Source organism: Blennius ocellaris, assembly GCF_963422515.1.
Source record: "Blennius ocellaris genome assembly, chromosome: 12".
Taxonomy (NCBI): domain Eukaryota; kingdom Metazoa; phylum Chordata; class Actinopteri; order Blenniiformes; family Blenniidae; genus Blennius; species Blennius ocellaris.
This window is the reverse complement of record NC_137661.1, coordinates 10,404,791-10,421,188: the sequence shown is the minus strand read 5'-3', so window position 1 is coordinate 10,421,188 and position 16,398 is coordinate 10,404,791. Positions and strand designations below refer to the sequence as shown.

At 40.5% G+C, this 16,398-nt stretch overlaps 2 protein-coding genes across 2 annotated transcripts in view; both read left to right on the top strand.

Moving 5' to 3' along the window:
- The window catches only part of anos1b (anosmin 1b), a 49,312-nt gene extending 45,875 nt beyond the window's left edge, over positions 1–3,437 (top strand). Inside the window, exons 13-15 of the mRNA XM_080506805.1 lie at positions 89–321; positions 1,696–1,839; positions 1,993–3,437. Of these exons, the coding sequence (XP_080362931.1) occupies positions 89–321; positions 1,696–1,839 (377 nt within the window). The 3' untranslated portion in view covers positions 1,993–3,437. The remainder of the gene's footprint in view (positions 1–88; positions 322–1,695; positions 1,840–1,992) is intronic.
- Positions 3,438–7,526: 4,089 nt separating this feature from the next.
- Positions 7,527–15,088, top strand: LOC308137136 (uncharacterized protein; the record flags this gene model as incomplete). The annotated part of the gene is made up of 9 exons (XM_080505710.1): positions 7,527–8,934; positions 9,580–9,685; positions 10,817–10,964; positions 11,138–11,185; positions 11,333–11,410; positions 11,834–11,971; positions 12,839–12,922; positions 13,682–13,732; positions 13,835–15,088. The coding sequence occupies 9 exons, from the start codon at positions 7,527–7,529 to the stop codon at positions 13,943–13,945; spliced, it is 2,172 nt and encodes a 723-aa protein (XP_080361836.1). The 3' UTR covers positions 13,946–15,088.
- Between the last annotated feature and the right edge of the window lie 1,310 nt (positions 15,089–16,398).

The window sequence follows — 16,398 nt, the reverse complement described above, 5'->3', positions numbered from 1 at the left end:
ACTTTTGTACAGAGACTGAAACATTCTTTTTTGTTGATGTGCCCAGTTGTGTACTTTACCAAAGAGATACTTTGTCTTTTTGCTTCAGAGCGCCTCCTGGCAGGCAGGAAGGTGGTACTGCGTCCAGAGCGGCTGACCGCTGACTTTCAGCAAGTCAACGGCTCCCTCGTCACCAGGTTTCACTGGAGGATGTCCCAGAATGCACTGGACCCAGAAGCTATTGAGGGTTTCCAGTTCACCTGGACTTTGCAGTCTGAGATCGCAGCAACAGCAGAAGGCCAGGAGGACACGCTTATCTCCCAGACTCAGACCATTGCCCAGGTGAAACAAAGGGTTATCAGAAAAAAATGATTAGGTTGTGTACAAATTATGACAGATTATGTATGTATTAAATTTGAGTAGCTTTATTTTAGAAATCACCAGTTGGAGTCTGTGCTTTATTTATTCCATTTTATATATTCTGAATTTATTAGGCCAGGCAATACAACTTTATTTGTATAACACATTTCAAAAGGCAATTCAAAGTAAACCTGGTAAGAGCAATGCAGTGAGAAAGGTGGCTAAAAACAAGCAAAGATAAAAACATAAAAGCATTCAAGCTAAATAAGATAAATCAGAAAAAGACAAATATAAAAAGAACACAATTCTTTAAAAGCATGAGTAACACCAGGGCTCAGGTTTTCTCTTCAGACATATATCATTGATGACTTAAACAAAACTCACCTCTGTGCTATTTAGGAAAAAAACAAATAGGAGAGAAAAGAAAGCATACATTTTATTGATCCCCTCGGGGAGATTACTTCTCTGCATTTACCCTCTGTGGTAGCGTGCCGCTCCTAGCGCCCAGTGGAGAGCTCGGCCAGCGGTTGGGGTCAAGGGTCATGCTGAGGGTCCTGCAGCGGTGACCTCTTAGTCATGGGATTCATACCTGCGGATTTCCAAGTCCGCTTCTCTAACCTCTCGGCCACTGCCACCCGAAACCTGACAAAATGGAAGAGAAGACATTTTTACAAACCATAAACTTGTGTAATTGTTGGAAGATATATTTTTCAAGAATGTTATGGAAGATTTGATATTTATCTGTAATTATGAATGAATCATTGATGAATCTAGTTTTTGAGACGCAGATTTAAGGGCTTGTGGAAATATCTCAGGGGTTTGAGATCATAATGTCTGAAACAGTTTTGAATAAACCAAGTCGGGAGAATGTCAGTGCACCAGGAACAAAACTTTCGATAGTAATCATCTCCGTCAAGCAAGCCTGTAATTTAAGTGGGTCATATGAACTGGCCAAGCTGTGAGGACACAGACTGCTCCTCTGATGTTTTAGTTTGTTACTGTAATATAGGAATTAATTGCAGGCTGTCTAGTGAACCTGTATACAGTGGATGGAACTGTTTTATATACACTTATCTACTTCTAATATGGGCAGACAATACTGTGTCTAATACTCGTGAATGAATATGAATACATAAGTATAAGCCTTCGTTAGAGCGAATGAGATTATCTCAGATTATAAAATATGATATACCAAGTTTTATTTTTAAGCATATGTAATATGAGCCCCCAATCTCATCTTCTGAACAGTCTCACTTTAATGAAGCACAGTCATTGTTACACACTCCTTTAGTGAGCTAAAACATTTTTTATTGATAATGTTGTGGTTTTGTAAACTCACTCTGCTTCCCTCTTCAGTCTCAGCGGGAGGTGACGGTTGAAGGTCTTCAGGCTCAAAGTGTTTACAAGCTGCAGCTCCAGGTCCTGACAGCAGGGGGCGCTAGTGGAGCAGCAGTCTCCAAGACCATATACACTCCTGCCATCAACGCCTCACTTGGATAGGTAGCGACACTTTCTCATCAAAGCATTTGTCTTTAGCGCCAATGAATACATACATCTGTTATTAAGTGATCATTTGTATAAAATTTACTTCATATTCTGAGACGGGTTCAAACTTCTGTCTACTTAACTTTTGTCCATGTTAATCTCTTTCAGGCCCCAACCTAGAATCTACTACTATTCTGTCATTTTTACCCAAACCCACTGTCATGCTGTCTTCCACTGTGCAGGAGAGTCTCAGTAAAGGTTCAATGCAGACGCTAAAATTGCAAAAAAATTGGTTTTCCTTGTGAAGTAAATTTTTCACTCACAAAATGTATTCCCTATGTCGACTGTCTGCATATTCTCATTTGTCTCAGAGTGCCAAAGCAAATTAATCAGCTCATGTGGCCTCGGTCATGCATCTTTGAAAGATATTTAATCTCTTATCCAAGTCGTATGATACTTGATTAATGGGCAAAATATTTTTAAAAGACAGAACGCGTCCCGTTGACCTGACTGAGCTGCTTTGAGTTACTTTGTATTCTTTTTTTCCTTCATGAATCCAGCTTGATCAACATTGCTTTGTTAAGGTGGTAAAATTCCAATTTTTGGATAAAGCACTATATGCCTTGCCACTAAAAAGCTGATTCCCATTTGTAAAACTGCTGCAAAATTGAAATGATGGATGGATTGTGATACGTTCAATTCGATTTCAGTTCAGTTTTATTAATATAGCAAGAATCACAGCAAATCTACTTAATGGCACTTTTACAAACAAAAACTTCCAACACTTGAACATGCAGAGATGACAGTGGAAAGAGAAACACAAAAGAAAACCTTTGAATAAACTTTTGCAGGAAAGGACTCGAGAGGTAGCAGTTTTCCCCAAGTACCAGTCACAGGTTAGGGGATATTAAAAGTGTGAAGGACCAATGAGAGACAGTGAGCAACACACACACTGCAGACGTGATGGGACAAGGAGGTCCGGATCACAAACATCCAGTTCCACAGTCCTGAAGTCCACCCGGAGCTCCTGCAGGAAAGGACACAGAAACAAAAAGAGGATTTCAGTCAAATAATACAATTTAATCTCTTTACACCACTTGAGCCGAAGGACACTCGCGAAAAGACATAATATGTCTGTTGTTTTTGATCATGCTAGTAGAGACTATAGCACTGACCTTATGTACAAATAGTTCAGCAACAGAACTTTTATTTGAAATGTCTTGCTGCGTTATCTTTCAGTGGGTGTGCAGAACTCCTGATAGAAACTCAGACATGTTATTATTGTGCTCATATGTTTGTTGTTGTTTTTTTTACTGAGCTGGAGAAGAATTTGATTGTTGATTCTGGAATTCAGGTGTATCACCAGATGGTGAGATGGGACACTTTCACACGGCTATCATACCTGCGGTAGACTTTCACACAAAGATATTGTACCATTGCTTCAGATAAGCTGAACGATACCGCGATCATACACCCGATAACTACTATGTTAATATTCTCTTCATGTAACTTTTTACTGTTTATAATTTTGTAGTTGATTTCCTCACTAAACTGTTGGTTTTATTTATTGTTTTCCTGTATAAGATGTTTTGTAATTAAAGGTGACAAAGACACACCGTCTGCTGTGTCACTGGTGTGAAGACCAGAAAATAATTAGAAAGTCAATCATTCCAAAGCCTCTGGCTTGTCTGGCCAGACCACGACTCAAAACACACCTATGTACTTTGGCCAACAAAAGTATTAGCTGTACGGGTTCAATGGCATCGGTTTATTAAAAAAAAATTATACATTTAACTCAAAAGAACCAAGTGCAAACATGCAAAAAGCAGCAGAAGGCTTTCTAAATCTGAACTAAGGAAGAAAAAAACACTAAATTGGTTCACGGCATTGAAGAAGAAAAAGATGAAAGGTCAAAATATATCACTGCTACAGCTAAAAGGCCTCCCGAGAGTTGATTATTCCAGTTGAGACGAGGCAATCATTCTGACCTGCAGCTCAGCTAACCACCTTTATGCTCGGCAAAATGAAACAGAACCACAGACACAGAGGAGAAAGATGGGTTAGGTGCAATGTGCAATGAGATGCAGTTATCAAATATTGTAATAAGTACATGATTTGAGATGGATACCAGCACGTAAAACCCTGTGACATGACGTTTCAAGTGAAAACGAATTGTTCTTGTGCTCTCATTACAGAGAACTTTCACGTTTAGATGTTGAGAAGGAAGCGTTGTGAAAACGACGCTGCAGAAACACTGAAGATCATGTAGTTTTCATGTGGGGCCACCAGTGGGTGCTGTTTGTATGTATTCTATGTATGCACAAAGTGAACAGTATCAGTATCCCGATACCAATATGATAGTTATTATTCAAGGTAAATGCATCATCAAATCTGGATGATGTTTTATGACTGTGTTTTCATCATGTGCATTTGTCCCCCAAGGGGAAAACGAGCACGAGCCTGATGACTGTGACGCGTAGCCAATCAGAAAGCAAGGTGACGTAGTGGCGAGGAAACGCCTGACCGGAAGCATGCGTGGAATCCAAAAATGTAAACAGTTGTCATGATGAACCAACACCTCTTCTTTTTAAAATGTGTTTTTTTGGGGGGATAAAAACACACCACAAATGATCGCCATTGCATCCTCTTCGTCCGCCATGTTTGTTAACACTGGAATCACGTTTGATACCGAGTGGCTCCACACCACACACTGTACAACCAAAACCTGTTAAAACTGTGATTATTTATCACATGTGGTCCCTTAGGTTTGGGAAATCTGCCTACAATTTTAAAATCCTGCCGTGTGAGCCGGGCATGAGCATCGATCTCATTGGACTGGTATCCTTCGATATTGATACCAACATAGGTATCAATATTATCGATATTTGGATCAATCAGTCCACCACTACCATACATGAGGCCCAGGTCTGAACGACGACTCGTCATGTCTGTGGGGAGTTAGAATGTTTACTGGAGTGTGGAAGGTTGTAATGCTAAACCACAGCGCCAACTAGAGGCACGTCATGCAACCCACGCCTTTTTAATCGTTTCCACCTTCGTTTTTAAAGTCTCTTTAAAGTCCAAACCCACCCCCAAAAAAACGTTTTTACAGTCGATCGCTGTCTCGTAAACGAGATCGCAGGCGAACAACTGTTTTCACGAGAAATAAATTAATCTACGTGAAAAAAATCAGCATCAAACGAAGGTTGTATGATCCGTGCTTTATTAGAAAACATCCAGCACAGTAAAAGAATCAACTGGCAGTGAAGCTCGGATTGTGAATAACCCCGGAGTAACATTTTTGGCCAAATATTAACCATTCTGCAGCAGCTGACGGTGGAGTGAATGATTACCACATAATGGTTAGCAGTAGCCGCTAATCACGAGCCGCGAACTGCAGCGAAACCGAGGTAGACCACGCTTCATCTCTTCTGAAATCACGTTACTGACTACACAATTGTCTGAATAAGGATATAAAACAACAATAGCTTGCACGTTGTGCTTGTGTTGTCCAAATCATAAAACACGTGTTGTCGTTACAACTTCATTCAGACATTTTTGAGAAAGGCGATAAAATGCAAATCAAGACTCGAGTAGTCGAAAAAGAGAACTTACCCCTCTCCCGAAACATTACTGCAGGATTGGACGCTTTTTGAATGGGTTCCGTTTTTATGTTGGCATTAACGGGGGTGGTGCAACGTGGATTGTATATTTGTTTGCTGCGCTGTATCTAAATTAAGGTCGGAAGACAAACCGAAAAGCCGAAGGTGCTTTCGGGGACCTCTCCGGAGAAAACCGAGGCTGAGCGCTGCGTTGTGACGTATTAAGTCAGCGACCACAGCTTGAATTGTTTCTTGAAATCGTGGCTGGATGAAACACTTTGTCACATCACTTACAAGTAAGTGGATGTTATCATTTCTGTCTGCTTGGTATCACATATTTGGCATATTTGAGTCCAGACTTGTTTGTATACGTCAAATACGCTCCCTTTTTGGTTTTAGACGCCTCCAACTTCCCACTAAAATGGAGGAAATGTGTTTTGTCGTTGCTTTGTGTAGTCGTCTGTTTTGGCGAAAGCTAGCACGTAGGGCTACTTCCCAAATATTTACTTTCACATGTAAATATGTATACCTTGCCACAGTAGTCTGTTTTGGATTACGATATGTACTGAGGTGTTTATTTGAACGTGCTTAGTCAATCTGGCGTTGAAATGTTGCATTCTTTCCGCTAACAAGACCGTTTACATTAAACCCAGTCACTAACTTAATTGAATATACCGTTTTTAACGGCTGGTATTTAAACGTAATGACTGATTTGATCTTTCAAGTCCCGTAAAATATAGCTGCTGCAGGTCGTGTTTATTTCACGGCGACTTCAATATTTAAACATGACGGTGGCTGCTTTTCATGTTTCTCTTCCATCGAGAGTGGAACGACATTAAATTCAAGTGTTTATAATCATGTTATCGAGGTTAATATGCACTGAAATATGTCAGTTGTAAAATCTGAAATGTGGCAAACGAGTCTTGCAATTTGTATTTGTATTTGGAGAAAAAAACAGACTAATTGTAGTCACTTTTACATAACTCTTCTCTTGAAATAGTTTGTTTTGTTTTCTCTGCCAAGCCATCCATTCATGCTTATACTAGTCACCTATAAGCCTTGTGCATATTAATATTTACTTATTTGTTTTTTTATCCTTACGTTTAATTTGTCATTTTAACTTTCTTTTCTATTTATTTTTTTTGTATTCTGCATGGAGCAACTGCAAAGAATTTCCCTCTGAGATTAAAAAGTCTATTTTGAAATGAAGATGGACATTCATATTTATTTAAAAAAAGATCTTTTCATTTTACAACAGGTAGTTTTGCAATATTAATTTAATTCAATACAATTGTATTTATACAGCAACAAATACAACAGTCATTTCTCGGTGCTTTTAACGGAGAAAAACCCAATGAATATCATTAAGCGTTTTGAAAGGTTTTCTTAATTTGGGTCTTGATTTCCCTCAGATAACTGTATCCATTCATATAAAATGACGGTGCTGAGCAACTACAACTTGAGAGGTGATATGATGCACCTGCAGGATTTACATATTGCTCAAAGTTATTTCAACCTATTGCTAAAGTACATTTAATTTACAGTGAAATAGGTGGTCCATGCTATCAGATGGGCCTCGACATGATAGCTAGTGCATTGTCATCACAGATAGAAAAAATGTATGTGTGTATATACTATATATATATATATATATAGGTGAAACTTTAAAATGCTTAAGTTGTCCCAATGACACTTGCTTAAAAATGCTTTGAAATAATGGACGTATTAACTTTCAAACACAACAAATCAACCGTTGGAGTACGATGACTTAATGTCATTACTTCACATGTGTTTAATTCTCTAAATTGGTTCACATTGTCCTCTCATTCCATTTAGGAGACCAAGATGGTGAAATCTTGACACTGAGGAATGTTTGTAAGCAACAATGTTTTAGTCGAGGAGCATTGGTCTGTGGTGAAGAAGGCTGAAGAAAACCCACCTCCGTTCGCACTGAACCTCCTTCACAGAAGAAAACAAGTTGGATGCGTGAGGATAAAGGAGGAAAATCCTATTTGCAGTCCACCGAGCTGAAAGGAAGAAAAGGGCAGAAGTGCAGAGAGGAGCGTCGGGGATGGGGTTGAAAAGCCAAAGAAGGGCGTGATGGTTCACAGTGACTCTGCCTCCCCAATGACAACGACACCATCAGCCTCACCTCATTTAACTGTCCCTGCTACTGCACCTCCTCTTATGCTTTCCTCTGGAGGCACTGTGGTTCAGGACCTAACCCATATTCAAACCCAATTCCTCACCACAGACCTGAACTCCAACTCGGGGTTTACACAACCCTCTACTGTCACTCCTGCTGATGCAAACCCCACTGTTGTGACCCAAGGAAAAGCATTAAGCACAACGCCAGTGTCCAGACCAACTCCTTCCACGGATCCAATCGGTGGCCGCACATCAGGCAGGAAAAGGACTCCTAAGGCGTGCAAGTGCTGTGGCCCAAACAGCACAGGACACAATGTTAAAACCTCAGCTAGCGGGAGGGGGAGTGGCAGGGGGAGAGGTGCTGGTCGAAACATTGGGCACACTCTAAAAAGAAACTTCCAGGTGACCCCCATTCAGAGTCTTGATTCTGCCAATGAGAAATCGGCAGATGAAGATGACGCGTGTGAGAAGGTTCATCAGTCCGGGGCAGTGGGTAGCTCTCCATCGCAAACGCCTGAAACTCCTGTCTCCCTAGAGGATGAAAAGGTTAAGAACTGTGTTGATTCTGAAAATGAGGAAGTTAAGAAAAAGAAGAAGTCAGTTCGGGGTTCAGAGGCTGGTAGTGCAGTGCAGAAAGAAGGCAGTCTTAGCCCAAGCACAGAACGGAGATTATCAGGAACATCAGACCAGGGAGGGTGTATGGTTAGAAATCAAAAGAAAGAAGGGAGGGAGATTGAAATAAAAGGAGGCGTTAAAGGTACTACCATCACCTTTAAAGCAGATTCCTTAGGTCAGTCATTGCCAGGGGGAAACCAAAATAAACAGAATTCACAGCATAAAGTTAGAGGTGGGTCAAACTCGGGTAATAGTTCGTTTAGAAATGGAGAAACTGTAAACCTTTGTGACCCGGAAGAGGGGGTGCAGGAGGACTACGTGATTGTAATTGAACCAGGAAATGGTCCGCTGTCCACCTCATGGCCGATCACACCAGGAACACTTCAGGACCTGGACTCTGAAACGGAAGTGTCCCACGGCTCTGAAAGAACAGATCTTTTTTCTTTAGCATCAACACTGTCCAATGGAAGCATTACCGCATCGAAAAACAACGACCACAGTTCCGAAACCATCGAGCTGAAATCTTCGCTTCCATCCGAGGTTTCCTCTCCAACGCTCAGCCCGATAACGGTTTGCAGAAAAGGGAACCCATGGGCCTTATGGGACCACATGCTTTACCCTCTGTCTGGCACTTGGGAAAATATTGAGGAGGAAACATCGGGTAAGAATTCACAACAAGACGCGGTGATGGATGGAATGATGCAGAGAGAAGAAATCCTGGAACAGCGCATCCATATGGTCCATGGTAAGATGTCTTCATTGTTTTTTTTGTGGTTGGCCAAATAGTATTCAAATTAAGATTTCTTTCCTAAATTTAGGGGGGAAATGTCACCATTAAAAAAAACAAACAAAAAAGAAAAACACATCCATACACAAAGATTCGATCTGAACTTATGTTTATTCACTAGTAAAAACATATACAACACATGTTCTTATTTCCAAAACCTATTGAAATTCTGTCTTCTGTAAAATAAATTGAAATTGGACTGTTTTTTTTAAACCCCTTTTCAACAACACAAACAAGCCATTGTTGATCTAGGTAAAATGAGAAAAGAATATTTATAGAATAATATTCTGTAGATTAGTGGAAAATCCTTTTAGTTCAATCCTGATTCACAACTATTTTGATATTAATTTTGTTTAAACCCAAGCAATTCATTTCTTTTAAAACCTGGTTCTACCATATGAATCCCCAGGTACACTTTGGTTTTTTTCCCCCCCAAGTCTGGAGATACACACCACTGACTGAAAGGTGTTTTAACTTGTGCTCGTACACGTCCATGAAGATGGCATGGTGCCCAAAGCCTCCATTTAGGGCATAAATACAGTGATGATTAAGTCTGTTGCCATCATTTTCGTAGGTATTATAACTCAGTGTCTTTTGTTTTAGAGTTTCTGGAGCAATTCTACATAAAATATGGAAGTTTCATTCCTCTCACCGAGACTGATGTTCTGGAGCATCTGAAGACTGAAGGCAAGCCTGACCTCATTGACAGGTTAGTACACACAGTCTAGTGTTAGAGTGAAGTGGAATCTTTAAAATCTTTTAAACCGTGTTATTGAAGTAGCTGTTTGTGTTCAGATGAATTGAGTAGCGATAACTAAAGATGTGCGCTATGGACAAAAGAAAAATAAATCTCTATTTTACAAACACTTCCAATGATGATAAACAGACGATATCCTTTAAAATGTGATTGGTTTTTTGTTTGTTTGTTTTTTTAATTCACAAAAAAGGGAAAATTGTTCTCGCTTACAGAACAGTAGCTCTTGATTATTTAAAGATGTATATTCCAGACACCCACAGTTAAACTGCAATGTAGAGACATTAAATGAATAAACATTCAGGTTCTCTCTCTTCTGAGGTCTTGTGTACAGAAATGCAAGTGCGCAGCAAATACGTATTATTATCATTTCTTTCACGTTAATAAAGTGCTCCATGCACATTCCGCAAAAAAATTGCACACAGAGCTGCTCTTCACGACGACAGTTTTCCAGAATATTTTGCAAATAACTTTATTTTGAGCGACCCGAGTCCGTTCAGCACCAAACTATTTCCAGGCTAGAGAGGTAGACCCACGCCTTGCCACTAAATCATCCGTTGAAGAAAATCTCATGTGTTTTGTTGCCACCGACGCTGCTTGTGGGAGAGGGCGCGTGATCGCCATGTGACTGCAGCGTGCCCACTGATTGGCTTCTGAAGCACCTCTCTGTTACTGTGTGCCTTTCCTTTTTTCTTTGAGGTGGTGTAAATACTCAATAACGTAAAATTGCACATCGTCAAAGCAGTGTTTATGAAACCATCGTAGACGATGTATACCTCACAGATCCCGCTACAAAAACGCTAACATTTCCCAACCAATCGTGTTCTTGAAGGGCATTGTTGAGGAAACCTCCGCTGGAAAAAGACTGATCAATTATGAGGAAGACACAGAGTTAAAAAGCGGAAGGAAGATGAATACAGACAGGCGCACCTGTAATAGGCTGCACTCAGTGTAATCCAGTTTACATTGTTCCTCAACAGGTTTTACAAGGATGCATACAGGAAGCAAACAAGTCAGAATCATTGTGGTTTTGCAGAAGGTTCCATTGTTTGAGTCCTTGTTTTTGTTTTAATCGATCCATTTTAGTAGACTGGACATCAAAGGAGCCATCACTCGGTACAGGGCAGGGCTGGCCTCTGCTCCTGTCGCAGGCTTCATGGTCACTTATAACAAACACACACTGAGCTTGGAGGACCTCGGCACACTGGAGGAACAGAACTGGCTGAATGACCAGGTAAAGACAAGGCTACCATGTAGAAAATGTTGTAACTGCTTCAACGCCCCAGCAAGAAAGTTGTTTTTTTGTTGTTTTTAATATAAATGACTTTGTCAAAGGTTTGTCCAGTGAAAAACACCCTCATATTTGTTCATCGTTTCTAAATGTTATTTTCTATATTTTATGTTCAGATAATAAACATGTATGGCGAGCTCATTATGGAGGCCACAGAGCACAAGGTAAGTCAAGATGTTGTTTTAGTCTTCTGCTGCAGATATAATGAGAATGTGTTCATGTACACAAGGTGCCCCTTTTTGATCTCTCCAAATCGCATTTAAATAGTGAAAACTTCTTTGTTGTGTCTTGACTGACATTTTCTTCCCCAGGTCCATTTTTTCAACAGCTTCTTTCACAAGCAGCTGGTAGCCAAAGGTTATGATGGTGTGAAGAGGTGGACTAAAAAAGTAAGGACAAGGAATTTTGACATTGTCACTGATGAAAGTCACAGTGGAGAAGTAAAAGACAGGAACATTATATGAGGAGGTTTTTTCCCCCAAGGTTATGCAGTAAAGCAGTTTAATTGACAAACTGTGATTCACTTAACGATATAAACAGCAAATATTGTCACATATTTTTATGGTAGTCCAATAATCTGTTCTTATTTGAAAAGTGATTCTATAAAATTATATAAAAGTCATTCATTGTAGCATGACAACACAAACTGTAATAAAAGGTAGTGGTTTTACTAGTGCGACAGAGCAAGTTGGTGTGTTGGCGCATGGATATGTATTTGTTTGTGAGGGAGTATGTTGTAGTGGACTCTACAAATTAACTTTTATTTTAACTCTTGGCACAACTTTATACTTTAATTTGTGTGAATGTTTCAGGTTGACCTGTTCTCCAAGTGGCTCTTGCTAATTCCCATCCATTTAGAGATACACTGGTCACTTGTCACTGTCACCATGGCAACCAAAACCATCAGCTACTATGACAGCCAAGGCATCGTCTTCAGACACACCACAGATGTAAGTGACCCCCCCCCCCCTCCACGTGCTGACGATATCGCAGGTCATATTTTCAGATTTTGACTTCCTGCACAGGAAACTCAAATAATCTCAGTATTTCACCGTTTCAGCTGTTATCTCAGTGGTTCCATTGGTTGAATAGATTTTCATTTTCACGTCGCTATTTAAAGATTTATTCTGAAGGCTGAAGTGATGTGTTTTTTCAATTGTATTATTCAAGCTTTGTTGAGTCCACTGTCAGAAAAGAAGTGTGATTTTAGTCTAAGACATTCTGCATTGTGCTATATAAAGTAAATTGAGACGTGGTAATGCATGCAGAATTGACGTGCATAAAACCCAAGCATTCTGGAACATATATAAAAGTACGTTTGTACCAAGAACACAGTAAATCAACAGTCAGCCGGCCCATCGCAGGGACGATTTGTTGAAAGTTATCGATTGAAATTTCCCATCACAACATGAACAAATAATCTGTAGCAGGTTTGGGGCTCTACATTATGTTGTTTTTGTGAAAATAATCATGGGACAATTCACCTCATCTAAATCAAGAGACTTGCATGAGGTGAATTGTGACCGTTTCAAACAAATCTAGAAACCATCCAGTTGGAATTTCGTGATGACTCTCTGAGGATGAATATATCTGTTTCGGTCCATGCGCTCAGCCTTTTCTTCAAGACAACGTCTGAATAAATAGCTAAATAGAAGCACACTTTACAGAATGACATATTCCATGGCACAACCACTCTGATGAAAAGAAAATGCTTGAATGGAAGTTGTGAATTTTGGTGTCAAGTCAAGGAAATGTGCTGAAAGACTGTATTTCCATGGTTGAACTCTGATCCATGTGTATGTGTGTCCTCCTACCAGAACATCATGAAGTACCTTCAGTCTGAAGCCTCAGAGAAGAAACTGACCGCTTTTCAGAAGGGCTGGACGACTACTATTATCAAGGTGACTGATCCCTGCCTCGAAGCAGCCCTGGTCCTTGAGGGCCGCGGTCCTGCATGCTTTCAATGTTCCCCTGCTTCAACACACTTGAATTTACTGAATGTACCATGATGAAGTCATTACTATCAGTAAGAATATTGGAACCATGCAGGAAAGCGGCCCTCAGAGATGACCACCCCTCGACTCTGAAGTTAAACATGACTTTTAAAGAGTGGCTCATCAGCACTACTTGGTTGATGAGAGGACATGTTAACTTATCACATTTTACAAATGAAATACCTTTTTAAGCTGTTTGCAACATACACTTATCTCAATTAAGAAATCAAAATGTATTTAAAGTCAAAATATAATTGAATTTTGAGTAGTTAAAGTAATGAAACGCAGCTTTGCTGCAAGGTGTTTTTCATCTTTTGAGACTTCACCCTACTTGCACACTGTAGATTCATTTGCATCGCAAGCAATTAAAAGATCACTAAAAGTAGTTCTGTCTGTTGTTTTAACACTCGATGTCTGTATAACCTGAAGTTAATTCGTCGTGACTGACTACAGTTTCAGGCTGCGGTTAAAAATGAAAACAAAAAGGTAAAATATTTAATTTTGTTGTGTTAAAACTCAAATATTCAGTCTGGTTTTAATTATAGGAGAAATGAACTTTTCCATTATATTAAAAGATATTTTTGCGTGTGTGTCTACGTTTGTATCCTCACTTCTAAAACTAATATCCTTTTACCTGACTTTATCTGTGATGTGTTGACTCCTCAGGGTATCCCTCAGCAGAAGAATGACAGCGACTGTGGGGTTTTCATACTTGAGGTGAGACTTTTTTTTTTTTTTTTTTGTTCCTTCTTCCTCTTGCAATGATTGCCATGAAAGTTGAGCTGGTGGATTTTAAATCCTGATGTGTCTTTCTGTCAGTACTGCCGTCGTCTGTCAGTGAAGAAGCCTCTGCTCTTCAGTCAGGAAGACATGCCTTGCATCCGCAAGAGGATCTACAAGGAGCTGTGTGACTGTCATCTTGACAACTGAGCGACCAAATAGCAGCCGCGGTGACTCACTTGGATTCTTGTTTGGTTACATGAGGCCGCCTGCTCAAGTCTGTCGATTGGCCACGTCAATCACAGCCGGCTACAGACGCCACCAACACCTGGCCAGTTGTGTCCAGAGAGCCTTTACTGCCCATCTGTCTGTTGACTAACAAAAAAAAAAAAAAAAAGTCTCTCACTTGGAACTGTTGGTGGTTCGATAATACTCATTTTAGAAGATTATTATGTACACGTTTGCAAAGAACTACTGATGTGGCCCTCGCTGACTCTTGACAATGCAGGACTTCCGGGTGATCGTCCTGTCTACATTCACCCTCCGAAGAGCTTTTCCGAGAAATGGCCCAGATAACCTCCACAGAGCATTTAACTTCAAATGGTTAACAAGTTTTAAACCCACGGATGGACCAACAGGGTGGACCCGCTGTCCCACATGGAGAGGCTTCACTTCCCAGATGGCCATTTGAAGCGAATGACATTGATACTGTTGATTTTGTGCTGCACTGTAGGACAGTGCTATACTCAAGTTTTATGCACGTTTTACAACACACTGATAAAGCGAGCATATTCAATACAATGGACCAGCTGTTTAATTAAAACTTAAGCATTGGAGTTGGAGGGGCGGGAACAGTGGTGCAGTGGTAAACACTTGCATCGTGGCAAGAAGCTTGTGGGTTTGAACCTGGCCCAGGTGGAGCTTGCTTGTTCTCCCATGCGTTTGGGCTTTTTTGTATGTTTTTATTTGCTCCAGGTTGTCTGGTTTCCACCTCCAGTGACCATAAAGGTGTGAATGTGAGCGTGCGTGTGTTTACCCCGTTATGACCTGGCGGCCTGTCCAGGATATATCCTGCCTTCGCCCACTGTTCGCTGGGATCAACTCCAGTGCCCAACGGTTGAATGGGTTCAAGTTATTTTCTGTACTGGATATTTCCTTGTGTAGTTTCAAATACTGAATGTACCTCAACCAAGTTTTCTTCTTTGCATCATGACTCCAAACAGGGGTAGTACTTCTGCAAGGCTGAGAGTATCAGGTTTTGAATACCATAATACAGATTTTTTTCCCCCCCTTATTTCGCTGTTCACTTTCTCTGTCGTTCATTTGATTTCATCACCTTGTTACCTTGTGTTCAAGCAAGCAATTTCTACAAATAAAGATTGTTTATTATTTCCACTTTCCACCATTATTTCCAATCTATTTGATATTCTTGTCTGGTCAGATAGTTGTCAGAACTGCACCCGGCTGCTCCAAGAAGACCAAAAATACTGAACTGCTATTTAGTGCGTCAGCACTAACAACAGTCATTCCTGTCCTGCTCATTTTTATTTATTTTTTGGTTAAAAAGGTGACATTCCACTTACCTTGTGCTAGTTTTTGACACTAGTTCCCACAATACCTCAAAGCTCTTTGCCTGCTATTACTTCTCGAGCAGCACTGCCCTTCTTTCCTGTGCGTGCGACGAGCAAGGACACCTGAACAAAATGACCGGGCTCAAGTGCTAGATTCCACTGGTCTCTGTGTGGGAAGGATACATGAGAACACTGATCCAACTGGGCATAAAGAAGTTTTTGAAATATGCTCATTTGGGTCTTAACTCGTTTCAACCAAGATATACAGAAGACTACCACTGGCTGCTCAACAAGCTGAACCTTGAATGTAATGTGCTTCAGCAGCAGATTACACTGTGTGCCACTCCTGTCAGCTAAGAACATGAAACGGAGACTTATTACTGTACTTTTTGTGCACTCAAGGCTTATTGTCTCTATTCTAAAGTACAAAATCATTTAAAACAATGACCAAATGTATTAAAATGACTACCAAAGGTCCCATATTTGCTCAAACCATCATATGTTACCGCGGTCAAAGAAAGCTGCCTTGAGGTCTTCAGAATCAACAGTGGCAGGATGAATGAAACGTTGCTTTAACCAGTCAGATTATGGGTTGACGACACAGGGGCCATCGAGCAGGCATTCAACATTTCACATCCTTTGGCAGGTCAGAGAGTGTAGAACTAGTCAGCGGCTTCTGGTGTGTGAAATGCATGTTCTCCCTGCATCTCACACACCTGACGATACATGTTCAAATCAGAAGCTGAAAAAATAACTGCAGAGTGCTTACAAAAAAGGTATACAACTTCTAGATGGATTGTATACGACTGGAACAGCGGAAAGTCTCCACCCATGACCCTGATTCTGCAAAGGTGGATTCCTGTTAAAAGGGAGTTTTTCCTTTCCGTTGTCAGCTAAGCTTACTCATGTGGAATCATTAGTCTTTCTCTAAAGGTGCCTTGGGATGGCCGTGTTGTATGTGGCGTTGCTTAGATTAGTGTGTTGGGATAAGGGCTCCCAAACAGACCGGACAAATTTATGAAGAGAGTGAGCTCCACCATCAGGTCCGAGCTGAACTCAGTTCAGCAGGCGGCCAGACAAGTTGAGGAAAGT